Raw genomic sequence first — 14,594 nt, 5'->3', positions numbered from 1 at the left:
CAAACTGAGGTCTTGTCTCTTCTGCCTCCAGGTGGTGGTTCGGGGAAGTGCGAGCAGCAGCGACGTGGTGACCATCTCACTCAATCAGCCTGCTAACACTGTGGAGAGGAAAACTGAAGAGTTGGAGAAGTAGGACCGGTTTAGCCAATGATTAAGATTGTTTTCATGTTTCTTTCTTCCATTTCTGCTGCTAAAATTACTTTTGTCTCTCAGTGCTTTAGGTAAAGCTCTGGGCTGGAGTGTGACCATCATCCAGGTGTCCAATGCTAACGGAGGAGCAGCCGAATCCCGAATGCTGAGAAACTCTGTGAAGACTTTGGTCAGCTTCATCGCTGAAGAAGATGGACGGACCGTTCCCTCTGAAGAAGTCATAAAGTAAGAGTTTGAGCTTTAAAGTCGTGTCTGGGCCTGGGTGAAGTGTTTCTTTATCTGAGGGAAGACACACTGAAACAATCAGTCAGCTCAATGGATGAGTATTTACACCTTGAATCTGCAGTGAACTGATGAATCACTCCAACATGCACAATTACAACGTACTGTTGTGTAGTAAAACAGTTTAAGAGTGGTCGGTGAGCTGGTGTGCTGAGGTGCAGTGGCCACTTTATTAAGTACACCTTACTACGAAAAGCTTGGACCCTCTTTTGCCTTCAAAACTGCCTTAATTCTTTATTGTCATACTTTCAACAAGGTGTTGGACACATTCCTCAGAGATTTCGGTCCATATTGACATGATAGCGTCACACAGCTGCTGCAGATTTGTCGGTTGAACGTCCATGATGTGAAAGTCCCGTTCCACCACATCCCAAAGGTTCTATTGGATTGAGATCTGGTGACTGTGGAGGCAGTTGGAGTTCAGTGAACTCCCTGTCATGTTCTAGAAACCAGTTTGAGATGGTTTGAGCTTCATGACATGGAGCATTATCCTGCTGGAAGTAACATCAGAAGATGGTCCACTGTGGTCATAAAGGGATGGACATGGTTAGCAACAATACTCAGGTAGGCTGTGGAGTTTAAACCGTGGTCAGTTGGTACTAAGGGGCCCAAAATGTGCCAAGAAAATATCCCCCACACCATTACACCACCAGCAGCAGCTCCCTGAACCGTTGATACAAGGCAGCATGGATCAATGCTTTCATGCTGTTTACACCACATTCTGACCATTTGAGTGTCGGAGCTGAAATGGAGACTCATCGGACCAGGAAACATTTTTCCAATCTTCTATTGTCCAGTTTTGGTGAGGCCCATCTGGCACCAACAACCATGCCACGTTCAAAGTCTCTTAAATCTTCTTTCTTCTCCATTCTGATGCTCGGTTTGAACTTCAGCAAGTTGTCAGGACCACATCTACATGTTTAAACACGCTGAGTTGCAGCCGTGTGATTGGCTGATTAGCTGTTTGTGTTAACAAGCAATTGAACAGGCGTACCTAATAAAGTGGCCACTGAGTGTAAAGACCTGCACCTTTATGGAAAACAACACAACCACAGCTAGGAGGATGGTGAACTCCAAAAGTGTTTTCTGTGCATTCTGCCAGGGTTATGACATCATAAATCATCATAAATAGAAAAATAATCATTTCTTTGACTGATATTTTCTCTAAAATAAAAATGATAAATGGCATCATTGTTGGTCACAGCATGGAGTCTCAGCTGTGCTTAAGAGCACAAAAGTTTTGGTTTCTTACAGGATCTGGTGCAAATGGTTTTTAGTGAATTTTTTAAATGAGAAACGTTGAATGAAGTGACTTTGATGACAGATGGTTTAAAGCCAAGATTTGTTTATTTTCCCTGATGGATTGCACATCCAACATGATATAGTCAAGGACCACTGAAAAGCAGAAAATGTGAGGTTCTCTCTGTTTTTACCACTTCTGGCTCTTACAAATACAATACAATGACTTTATTAATCCCTGAAGGGAAATTCAATAATGGGATTATTTTGGTGACTTTTCATAGATGGCATGCCTTTCAAACCAGAAGGTTAATCTCTGCAGTCCTGATCCTCCTTTAAATACCTGGAAAGTCTAATAAATGTATCCAAAGTTTATTTTTTAATCCAAATTAAACCCTTATTTCTCCAAAATGAACAACACTATTAAAAAACAGGCAAGGCTTGGACTAGAGTCACTCGAGGTCAGCAAAAAACAAGAAAAAAGTCCTTACTTAGTTAAATCTGTGATGAGCAAGGTGATGTCATGTGACAGGAAGTGATCTCTGTGTCTGATCCACCAGGAAACTGCAGAGCCAGTCGGATGAAGTGCAGAAGGAGCTGGCTCAAGTGTTTGCAGACATTGACTTTGATGTGGAGGTACCAGGCTCCGGCTCCGGTTCTGGTTCCGGTTCTAGTTCCAGTTCCAGCTCGGTGGTCATAGCTCTGGCTGTCCTGTTGGCCCTGAGCATCCTGGGATTGATCTTTGCCGTCACCTTCATCATCATCAGGTGAGACTGGACACCATCAACGGTGCTTCAAGCTGGTGATGCTGTGGAGTGTTTGCACAAAGGCAAACCTCTGTCAGCATCTTTCTGAAAAGAAATCACATAATGCAGCCTTCATTTTCTAATAAAACAACAATGTCAGCAATATCTGCCAAATTCTGAAAAGGAAAAACAGAATCTCAGTGTTTAATTTTGGATTATTTGTGTTAGCAAAGTGCTCCGAGTGCCACGAAGGTAGATTAGTGGAGATCATTTACTCACATTTGATTCTCACAGTTTTGCTGCAAAAGAAAGTACATTTTAAATTACAAAAACAAAGAAGCAATTTCAGATGCAGCTACTAAGACAGGGGTGCCAAAGCTGCGGCCCGCAGGCCAAAACCAGCCCGACAGAAGGTTCAGCACAGCTCATGGGACGACTTCAAAAAGTGTAAAAATTTCAGAGCAGAGATGAAGACATGAACTGCAAACTGTGACTTAGTAAAACTGAATTTAAAATCATTTCTCGACCATGACAAGTTGTTTAATCATAAAGTAAAATACTAGATTGTTCTTTGTTCTTCTGTCATTTTGCCTCTCATTTTTGTAATATTTTGTCTTGTTTTTGTTGTTTGATTTTTGTCGTTTTGTTTCTGGTTTTTGTCGTTTTGTGTTTTGCTTCTTTCGTTGTGTTGTGCATTGTTTTTGTCGCTTTGTGGGTTTTTTTGTCTCGCTTGTGTTGTTAGTCCAGTTTTTTGTCGTTTTAGTTCTCGCTTTTTTCATTTTGTGTCCATTTGTGTCATTTGTATAATTTTTTGTCTGGTTTTTGTTTTTGTCCATTTTTTTGCCACCTTGTAACTTTTTTGTCAAATGTTTTGTTTCTTTTTATGTTTTGTTTTGTGTTTTTTGTCTCGTTTTTGTAATGTTTTGTCTTGTTTTTTTGTCTTTTTTGTTTTAATTATTAAGTTAAATGCTACATCATTCAGTTCCAGATAACTGTGACTAAATGTTTGGTGTCTTTGCAGAAACACTGATGTGAAAGTTGTGGAAATGATAAAGTGAGGCAGAATATTGCTGAAATTGAACTTTTTCTCTTCAGATATTTCAGGTTGTTCATGTTTTGTAAAAGAGATAATTTCTTCAATGTGAACATTTTCAGAATGTACCTTTTGCACTAAAACAAAGGAAACATTAGGAGCTGTGGTTATGTCTAGGTTACAATGCTGTGATTTTACTAGTCCGGCCAACTGAAGATCAAACTGTTCTGAATGTGGAACCTGAACTAAAATGAATGTGACACGTCTGTGCTAAGATGTTCTACAGATTACAAATACTGAGCTACAGAATTTAGATTGTGTTTAGATTTTATGGAATAATTTTAGGCTCCTCCCAGCATTAATGAGGTTCAGTGAAGTTTCCCTTTGGTCAAACTGGAATGTTTCCTCCTTTTCAGGTTCAAGAGGAAGGGCAAATCTGAGGACAAACGGAGACTTTCCATCGGCGGTCACACGTAAGTCGTCTGGACACGGTTGAGTCTGCATCACACTGCTGCATGTGAAGCTTTTTTTAAAAACAGAAACTTGCTGCTGTGTTTCAGGAACTGGTCTATGGACAGCTCTGAACATTCTAAACGGGTAAATGAACCTCACTCAGATCCTATTCAAAGTGCTGAGCTGGAATATTGTGGTTTTCCAGCTGCTGATCCATGATTTGTGTTCCAGAAAGAGACGAGGAGTCCAGATGACAAGCAGCAGAGGACGGACGGACAGGCAGATGAGGATGGGACGGACAGAGACAGCATGACGGACAAAAAGCACAACGACAGTGACAGCCGTGGAAGCCAAACTTCTTATGTCTGACCTGAACACAGCAACGCTCTGTCTGGAGCAATCACACTCTAATTATTAGAAACAAGATGCTTGAAGTCATGTTCGTTCTGAACAAACTAAGCTTCTCTAAATCCTGTTTGCACACAAACCTGTACTTCCTGCTTTTTCTCGTTAGATCATAAAATTCTGCTTTATTTATTTCTTCAGAGTGACTGCTGGGGTTCAGATCTGAGTAGCCAGTGTGTGTGATGTCTTCATCTTTGAAGTAACTAAAGGAAGAAAAAAGCATCATAAAGTGGAAATATCTGAGCAAAGTTTAGACACTTCAAAACTGAATTTAATTCAAGTGCTTAGTATGAATGTACTCATCCGTTACTCGGCAACATCATCATTCATTGTTGTGTTTCTGTCCCCCTGATTAATCAAAGTGCAACGGTCACTCTCTTTTAGCTCTGTTTTTTGCAAGAATACGTAAATATGAAATTATGTTGTAAATAAAAAATGTTAATCTTCAGTATTAATCTACAATGTAGAAAATAATGCAAATAAATATAAACCACTGACTGAGATGGTGTGTCCAAACTTTTGACTGGTAGTGTATGTTCTAGACACATTTGCATATAAAATTAAATTTTTCTATTTTAATTTTTGATGTTGAAGGCTTATAGCTCACAGAAATCAAGTTTCTCAAAATATTAGAATGCTTTATTTTGAGTTTTCAGTATGAATCCTGTACATCACTCAGTTTTGTTCAGACTTGAGGGACTCTAACACCAGTTACTTACAAAGATGCTAACCAAAGCACAACAGTGACCTCTGGTGACGACGAGGGAAACGACCAAACAATTCAACCAAGACAACACACTAAAGACTGACACAGGGCACATCAAAAGTAGTGACCAGGAGCAAGAATCATAGGGCTGGAACAGTTAGAGGAGAAGCTACAGACCAAACATTCACAGGACTAATTACCACAGACTACTTTCTACTACTGCCACTTTTTCCTCAGGAAAATAATTTTTTGATTCTGATTACATAACTGGCCCAGAACCACCCACAAGCGGAAAAACAACTCCACGTTATCAAGTATATGTACTGTCCAGGTACAGTATTTATAGACTGTTATCATTCATTTACGGCCACTGCAGCCACGGTTTATGACAACTCCCTGAATAGAAACAAGGTGAAGAGTCAAATCTGAGTCACCATTATTGAATTAAAAATGACAAAGCTACAATGAAACAACAACCTCTTTGAATTTTACTGGGCCTGAAGATCCAACCGCATCGGGTCTAAACCAGCAGTGACAGCTGACAACTCATCTTTGGCTTTTTATCCAAAACTGATCCAGTCAACCATTAAATGCAGTAAGTCCAACACATGCTTTACATCCTGAGACAATTTTAAAAACACAGTCCGGCAGATTGTGATAAAGTGGAAACTAAGTCCAAATCATGGACCAGAGTCCAAGACTTCACCATGTTCGAAAGTCCAAAAAACTTTTTTACAGACCTTAAAAAAATCGCCAGGAGAAGTCAGCAGGATTTAATTCAATTCAGTTTTATTTATATAGCACCAGTTACAGGTCAGACTGTCTCAAGAATCCTTTTATTGTCGACAAACCACAGAACCTAACATGCTTTCTTGATTTGGGGCTCCTTCACCAAGAATTACTGCATCAGTGCGATGTGCCATGGAGGTGATCAACCTGAGGCGCTGCTGAGGTGTTCCTGAAGATCGGACTTCAGACCCAGTCGCCTGATAAAAGACACGTCATCAACCCGTCGGATGTCACTTCTGAGGAAGGCTGCAGACACAGTCGAAACATGCAAAAGTAAAAACATCTTTAACTAGACAAGCCCTCAGTAGATGGCAGAACCACGCCATCTACTGGCTGCCACTGTGCAGCCCCTACCGTCACACATGTAACTTTTAATTTTGATCATCATACGTATATCCCTTCCTACTTGATCTGCTGACCTCTAACTCCACAACTGAGCCGGGGACCTTAGACTGATCTTCAGTGCCAAGTTTGATTATCCTGACTCCAGCACTTGCAGAGATATCTGACCGGACATACACACTTACATACATACATATTTACCTAGCCAGATACCGAAGCGAATGCAGTAACCCTGCTGACGTACGTCAGGCGTGGTTAATAATCCTGACAAAGTTGTCAGATAAAAAGAAAGCAGAGGACAAAAGGCTCCTGGAATCAGTGACTTCTCTTACAATGACTTCTTAAACCCCATTTTTCTAGACTTGTTTTTATATAATGTCATCTCTTTGTTGCTTATTGTGCTTGAAATAACTTTCTAAGGTTCCATTGTGTTTGTCTTTACTAATTTGACATTTGTGAGTCTATTGTCTAGTCATATTTGCTGTTGAGTTGATTTTGGTTAAACTTTTAGCTTTGTCAGACGGAGTACAGTGAACCCTCGCTATAACGCGGTTCACCTTTCACGGCTTCGCTGTTTCACGGATTTTTTTAGTGCAGTTTTTGTATGCTTTTTTTAAACAGTGCATTGTGTTCTGCATCCTGATTGGCTAAGGGACTGACCAACGTGAACAGTCTCCGCGCCTCGTCTCCTCTGCCGTACAGGCCAGCGCTGCCTGCTGTGGAGCGCTGGATCGTTTCTCTCCTTGGTCTCCATGTAGTGAGACACCCTGAAAGATGGAGCCAACGGAGCAGCCTTATTCTTTTCCCCCGCCGTCAACTGGACAGTGGACGTGGTCCCCAGCTGTCTCTGGCCACTGCAGCCGCGTTCGCCAGGAGAAGAGCGCCGGCGCGAGCCTTCCCCACCCCCCGACTGCTCCAATTGATTCAGCCGGCCCGCTCTCTGAGGCAAGAGTACCGCCGCGGCGTCCACCTGGCTGCAGCTGCAGCGCTCCCCCTAGTGCAGTATTGTATAATAACTGTAAAAAATAAAGCTGACTACTTCATGGATTTCGCCTATCGCGGGTTCTTTTTGGAATGTAACCCCCACGATAAACGAGGGTTCACTGTACTTTGAAAACCCTTATTTTAGAATGTCGTTATGTAAATAAATGATTAGTATTAGTGTTATTATTGCTGTTGTTAATAAAATATGTTAAGAACATGAATGAATCAGAAAATCACTCTGAACCAGACGACTGAGGACTCACAACATTGAATATATATCCATCCATCCATCCATTTTCATCCGCTTATCCAGGCCCGGGTCGCGAAGGTAGCAGGTGAAGCAGGTCGTTCCAGACATCCCTCCCCCCAGCGACGCTTTCCATCTCTTCCTGGGGGATCCCGAGGCGTTCCCAGGCCAGGCAAGATACATAATCCCTCCAGCGAGTTCTGGGTCTGCCCCAGGGTCTCCTCCCAGACGGACGTGCTCGGAAAACCTCCAAAGGAAGTCTCCCTGGAGGGATCCGAATCAGATGGCCAAACCACCTCAACTGGCTCCTTTCAACACGAAGGAGCAGTGACTCTACTCCGAGCTCCCTCCGGATGTCTGAGCTCCTCACCCTATCTATAAGGCTGAGTCCAGCCACCCTACAGAGGAAGCTCATTTCGGCCGCTTGTATCTGCGATCTTGTTCTTTCGGCCACTACCCAAAGCTCATGACCATAGGTGAGGGTTGGAACGTAGATGGACTGGTAAATCGAGAGCTTCACTTTACAGCTCAGCTCCCTCTTCACCACGACGGTTCATTACAATGCCTGGGACATTCCAGAATTGGAGGACATTTGCTGTCCCACCCCTAAAATTTCAAATAATCTAAGCACAAAAGACTAACTCATGCACTTGTTGTGTAAATTATACTTGTTCTGAGACTAAATGTAAATATAGTTGTAGGAAAATGTGTTCCAAAATATTGTTCAAAATACCAAATAGATCTCAAGCACCCCCAAAATGATATTTTTCTTTTGTCCCACCTTCTTGATGACAAACTTCCACATCAAATATAACCATTAAAAAACCCTTTAAATACCCTTTTTTTGTATGATATTGTTGATATGTGTCTCTTGTAATCGTTAAAACAATTAATTTAATCATCAACATATTTTAAATAATAGTAATGATGCATTGAAGTTGTGTCCCACAACATGCGCGCAACCCTGTTACCGAAACCTATTTAGAATGGCAGAAGAAGAAGAAAAACGCTGAGTCACCTGACACAGAGGAAGTGACATCATCAAGTCATATACTGACACTATGGGCAGACCAAAGGTAAGTTCTCTCTTCTAGCTTTCATATTTTGCCAATCTTTTAAGCCTTCACGGAGTGTGTCACTCTCACCAACGCAACCCTGTTACTCATATTATCATAATAAGAAATAATTAATTAAAAGTTTTCTTTATTTATTAATATAACTAAGTCTGTCCTTGATGCTAACAGTAACATTATATTCCTCAGCTAGCATCTATCTACAACCAATTATCTATAGTAAAATGAAATGCGTCTGTATAATTTAGCATAATTTACTTGTCTTATTTAAATGTATCACTACGTTTTCTGGAATATAAATTACTATTTGTTTCTATTATTACCACCAGGTAGCAAAAGTATGTCAATGTTGCAATAACCACCTGAATGAGATTATAAACTGAACATGAACTCAACTCTTTAATGTTCATGTTAAGATTATTTACAACAGACATTTTAAAATGTTTAATTAATTTCTACAGAAATATAATGGATTTGAGCAAATATTTGCAATTTAATACAACCCCCCCCCCCAAAAAAAAAAAAAAAATGCAAATATTGAAAAGTTGGGCATGCCAGAGTTCAAAAGTTGTTTAAATTAATAGAGGTCAAGTCTTAACTGAAATTAAATGATTATCCAATGTGAATGTGGCCTTCTTTACTTAATGGTAAAGGATTTATTAAACATTTTTGAAAAAATTATATTTTTTTCAGGTTCCTGAGTGTTCATAACAGGGTTGCACTATGCATGGCGCACATCAAATAAAACATTTCATAAAAAGTGTAACTTTAATGCTTGAGCTGGACGAATCATATTATTTGATGGCTTACTACCTGGTTTTCTTAAATACATGACAGAAAATGATAAAATAAAGGATCGATTTTTCAAAGGTTAGGATGCCTAAATCGTCCTCCAATTCTGGAATGACCCGCCTGCATTACTGCTGACGCTGCACCAATCCGCCTGTCCATCTCTCGCTCCATTTTCCCGTCACTCATGAACAAGATCCCGAGATACTTAAACTCCTTCGCTGCTGCTTATATAGAATATATTAATCCATAGCTGTATAATGAGGGAGATAACACCAGCCACAGTGTCCTATATTAAATTCAAAGGCTTCAGACAGGAAATTCAGCTTTCTCACATTGAGCATATAAAATGGATGGTAAACAAGCTGAATGCAGCACATTTAAAATCAAAGCTGCTCAGTCTAACGGCTTCCAGTAGAAAAATAAGTTCATGTTCAAGACCCTAAATTGTTATTTATGATGTAAATTTAGCTGACTCCTACAAAGACTATATAAAATACAACACTTTAAAACATCATGATCATACTGCAAATCTAATCGCAACATGTCAGAAAAACTGCAACGAGGTGTTTCCTCATCACAGAACCACGTCGCTGAGACACTTCCTTCATTCACACTACCAATCTTTAGTTTGGACACAACTTCTCACTTAATTCTTTTTCTTTATTTTCATGTCTATTTACATTGTAGATTCTTACTGAAGGCATCAAACCTATGAATGAACACATATAGAATTATGTAGTTAACAAAAAAGTGAGAAATAAGCCTAAACATGTTTTATATTTTAGATTCTTCTCAATAGCAACCTTTTGCTTTGAATACGGCTCAAATTTGGACTCATCAGACCAAAGCCCAGATTTCTACTCGTCTAATGTCCATTCCTGGTGTTTCTCGGCCCTCGGATGAACTTATCCTCAGCAGCAGAGGTGACTCTTAGGCTGAATCCCAAACCGCCCCCTACACACTACCCCTCCGTTTGCGCGTTCCCGCGAAGGGTCCTCCATATTAAGGGCCGTCCCAAACCGCGTAGTGCGGAGGGAGAGTGGACTGTTCAGCCCTTAAATAGCGAGTCTGCATCGATGCTCACTCTGGACAATTTTTTCAGGAAGTGCAACGTCGAAATGGAGGAGGAAACAAACATATTGATGTAAGTTCCACATGCGTCCTTAATTTCTCCCACGCCTTTTTCACACTGACAGAACATCACAAAAAGAGTGATGAAAAAAGATAAAACAAAAGAAACTTCTCTGCTGACGTTTGATTTAATTGTGCACCCCCTGACACCTTAAAATTTGAACACAACTGACAGAATTCATTTATTCATTTGTTGGATTTGAAATGCCAGATAATAGGATTGGAAAACATGTGGGATGACTTCAAATTATTTGAAGCAGAATGTAGCCCCTACATCGTTGCCCGCTGATTGTCTGCTTTTACAGGGACGGTGGAGAAAACAAAACAACTGGTGTGGCTCCGCACAGCACATGATTCCCTGGATTGCTGTACAGCCGCAGGAGAGGCACAGCTGGATTAAGCTGTACATACAGCATGGTGCCTTCCTGGGAAGAGAAAAGACTATTGTTTTGTCTGGATATAGAAATATCAGTTTGATCGGTAACTCCATCTTCTCACATTTTGTCATCATCACGTAAATGACTTACAGAAAAACCATTTCGTTACGTGAGCACAGGTTGTCATGATCAGTTGCAATCGTGGTAGACAGTTTATGCATCACGATAATTAGCTGACATGATGATAATTTGGTGATGCAGCCTATGTGCATATTTCATGTGATATTTCAGGTTTTGTGTAACTGACAGGAGTTGTATTTTAGAGTTAAATGTATTCCCTCATGGAGTTTTGTAGCATCACATTATGTCACTTTTACGAAATACACAGATGACACTGCAATGCAACATTTACCTCTTTCTGATGCAGCAGTGCTAACAAACGAAGACGCTTTCATCTTCTGGAAGCAGCAGCGATCCTCGTTAGTTGCAACCTGTGCCACAGCCCTCCAGCCATGCACAGTAGGCGTCTTTGTGTTGCCATGGCGATGACGTCTTCCGTTTTCCGGTGAGGCGACAGGGCGTCCCATTCCTGACGATCGTATTTATACCCTCCGCCTTCAATCAAAGTGCCCTCCACAGCTGCGAGTGTGACTTCTTTTGGAGTGACACTCGGTAGTGGAGGGGGAGTGTGTAGGGGGCGGTTTGGGATTCAGCCTTAGTCTTTCTTTTCTGGGGCGGTCCTCATGTGAGTCAGTTTGGTCGTGGCACTTGATGGTTTTTGTGACTGCGCTTGAGCATACATTCAAAGTCCTTGTAGGTTCCTAAGGTACTTTCTAGATGGTTCCTGGTAGGTTCCCGAGTAGTTCCTAGATCCTGGTAGGATTCTAGGTAGTTCCTAGCTGGTTCTTCGTAAGTTCCTGGGTAGTGTCCTAAATGGCTCTGTGAGGATTCATTCAAAGTTTTTGAAATGTTCCTGATGGACTGACCTTCATGTGTAAAAGTAATGATGGACTTCCTTGTAGGTTCCTTGGTAGTTCCTAGATAGTTCTTCGAAGGTTCCTGGGTAGTTCCTAGATGGTCCCTTGAGGATTCAATCCCAAAGTTCTTGAAATTTTCCGGACTGACTGACCTTCAGTTATTAAAGTAATGATGGACTGTCGTTTCTCTTTAAATAGCTAATTGGTTTGTTCCATATTATGGATTCTAACAGTTGTCAAATAGGGCAATCAACTGTGGACCAACCTGACTTCTGCACAACACAACTGATGGCCCCAAACTCATTAAGAAGGCAAGAAATTCCACAAACAAACATTGACAAGGCACACCTGTGAAGTGGAACCATTTCAGGTTCTACCTCATGAAGCTCAGTGAGAGAATGCCAAGAGTGTGCAAAATAGTAACCAAGCAAAGGGCATCTATTTTAAAGAATCTAAAATATAAAAAATGTTTGGAGGTATTTCACAGTTGTTTGCTACATAACTCCATATATTGTGCTTCATAATTTGAGGTCTTCAGAATGTATCTACACTTTAGAAAGTAGTAAAAAATACAGACAAAACACAGAATGAAAAGGTGTGTCCAAACTTCTGACTGGTAAGTATGTTCCAAAAGAAGAGAGTCCACTGACGCCCAACCACCCTGCAGCTGTGTCACATAAACTATATGTTCTCTCTAAATCTTCTAACCTTTCATACATCACTGTGCCTTATTCTACTGCAGTGTAACACACTGCCGGATGCCTCAATTTCCTTTGGAATGAATAAAGTATATTTTGATTTGATTTAGTGCGTACTTACATGCTCTTAACCAGGTTTTTGATCAGACTGGGTTTCCGTACATCCCCACTGATGCTGAGAAAGTTCACAGTCTGCATCAGTTTAGAACGACGAACACGGAACAGAGGACAGAAAGAAAACCTCACAGCTCCACATGGATTTCAGATCATAACTCTTCCATATTAAAACTGTTTTATTAATTTATTCTCTATTAAAATAAAATCAGAAGAAAATCAGAACACAGCAGAAGAAGCGAAAATAAACAATAGATTATGGAATGTACTTCAGTAAAAATAAAAGCTCCAGCTGGTCCAACATGGGGGCTTTATTTCAACCACAGTCAAATAAAGCACCGCTTTTATATAGTCATATATATATAAAGATATTTATATATATATATTTATATAGTTTTCATATACACCTTCAGGCAATGACTAGAGAGGATTCTTTACAGAATCAAGTTTCTTGTGGTTCTCTGAATTTACAGGTAAACTTATTTTCTGGATAATTAAACCACAGAAAGACTCAAGGCAACTTTCTTTTGCCTTGTTCATAAAGTACAAAACTGGCACAGAGGACGACCATTTTTATACACAGTAAAAATGCAATAAAATTAAATTACATACAGAGGAGACAAAAGTTCTGTAAACCTTTCCCCGTTACAGCAAACCTCAAACAAATAAAATCACTTTCCAAAACAAATTCAAATCAGTATAAAACACGCACACAGAAAACAACAAAACAAAACCTTTTTTGCCCTTTGAAAAAATGTGCTATAGCTTGTACGACTTTTTCTCTTTTTCTTCTTTTTTTTGACAAACGAGGGGTTGGCTGTGCGTGGAGTCGGAGCTTTATAGAGCGGAACGACACAGCGGGAGCCACTGAAGCTGGAAAAACTGACCGACTGAACATCAGCAGAAGGCAACGAACAGCAGCACGAAAACAGCAGAAGAAGAAACAGAAAAACCAGGAGAAAGTCGGCTTCCACTGAGCGGAATTCAGATTAGAAAGAGAGAAATGAAAATAAAGGAAAACACAAAGTTAGTCAAAGATCTCATGGTGGCTGTAGTTGATGATGTCATGAAGAGGGCGGACCTTTAACGGACAGTTTGGTAACTATGGCGATGGTGGCTTCCACCGTCCTGTACAGCATGTCCAGCATGTCGGGTGGAGGGCCGGTGTTCGGGAAAACCTGTGAGGAGGAGGCGTGGCCGTCTGGCCCCTCCCCCACCAACCCAAGAGCTGATGGGAAGGCGGTGTCGTCTGAAAGGGGCGGGGCCAAGTTGCTGTTTGCTTTAGAGCCCACCTCCTTCTCCTCCTTCACCTCCTCTGAGGAGGCAGACATCGCCTCACCCCTGCTCCCATCTTGCTGCTGCTGCTCCGCCTCCTCCTCCTCACCTGTCGCGACGTGCTGTGGCGGCTCAGGCTCCTCCCCCTGCACAAACCCCTCCCCTGCCTCCTGCAGCAGGGAGGAGGAGGACGACGAGAACGACGAAGATGATGATGAGGAGGCCTCCATTTTCTCCTCTTTGGGGGAGGAGTCCAGGTTTCCGGAGGAGGCGGGGGTGGGGTCGGGAGAGGGTGGGTCCTGCTCGGTTCCCGGGTCGATCAGCGAGGAGGAGTCGCGCGTTTCTGTGTCCGAGGTGCTGGTGGGCGTGAGCGCCTCCTGGTGGTCGGCCTTGGTTTCGCTGCAGGGCGGCAGGGCAGAGGAGGAGGAGGAGGAGGAGGTGGAGGCCACACAGACCGGAGCATCTCCAGCTCTGTCATCATCGCTGCTCACCCTCCGCCTCTTCACCGGGGTCGCCCCTTCATCGTCAGCTGGAACACACAGACACCGGTCAGACCAGCTGACAGCAGGAAACCCGGGAACAGACCTAAAGTCTGAGTCTCAGATCCACAAAATCACAGCTAAACCTCACATTGTCCTGTGGGGCAAAATTGACCCGTTTTTCCTGTACGAATGCATTCTTGAAATCTGCTGTTGAGATTCCTCATTGACCGCCGCAACATCTCAGCTGGGATACTGTGAACTTCATCCTGAATTCTCTGTTTTAACTCATCCAGAGTTCT

At 41.7% G+C, this 14,594-nt stretch overlaps 1 protein-coding gene and 1 long non-coding RNA gene across 4 annotated transcripts in view; both read right to left on the bottom strand.

Moving 5' to 3' along the window:
- Positions 1 to 5,781: 5,781 nt before the first annotated feature.
- On the bottom strand, positions 5,782 to 8,951 carry LOC127533209 (uncharacterized). Its single transcript, XR_007940989.1, has 2 exons — positions 7,393 to 8,951; positions 5,782 to 6,049 (listed from the first exon to the last, which is right to left on the bottom strand). It is a non-coding gene; the product is annotated as an uncharacterized LOC127533209 (long non-coding RNA).
- Positions 8,952 to 12,834: 3,883 nt separating this feature from the next.
- usp34 (ubiquitin specific peptidase 34) overlaps positions 12,835 to 14,594 on the bottom strand; it is a 94,940-nt gene continuing 93,180 nt past the window's right edge. For all 3 annotated transcript variants that reach the window (XM_051945601.1, XM_051945602.1, XM_051945603.1), the window contains exon 78: positions 12,835 to 14,342. In XM_051945601.1, coding sequence (XP_051801561.1) covers positions 13,603 to 14,342 — 740 coding nt within the window. In that variant the 3' untranslated portion in view covers positions 12,835 to 13,602. The remainder of the gene's footprint in view (positions 14,343 to 14,594) is intronic.

This window comes from Acanthochromis polyacanthus, chromosome 3 (genome assembly GCF_021347895.1).
Source record: "Acanthochromis polyacanthus isolate Apoly-LR-REF ecotype Palm Island chromosome 3, KAUST_Apoly_ChrSc, whole genome shotgun sequence".
NCBI lineage: Eukaryota > Metazoa > Chordata > Actinopteri > Pomacentridae > Acanthochromis > Acanthochromis polyacanthus.
The sequence above is the reverse complement of the archived record's forward strand: the minus strand, read 5'-3'. Positions and strand labels throughout refer to the sequence as shown.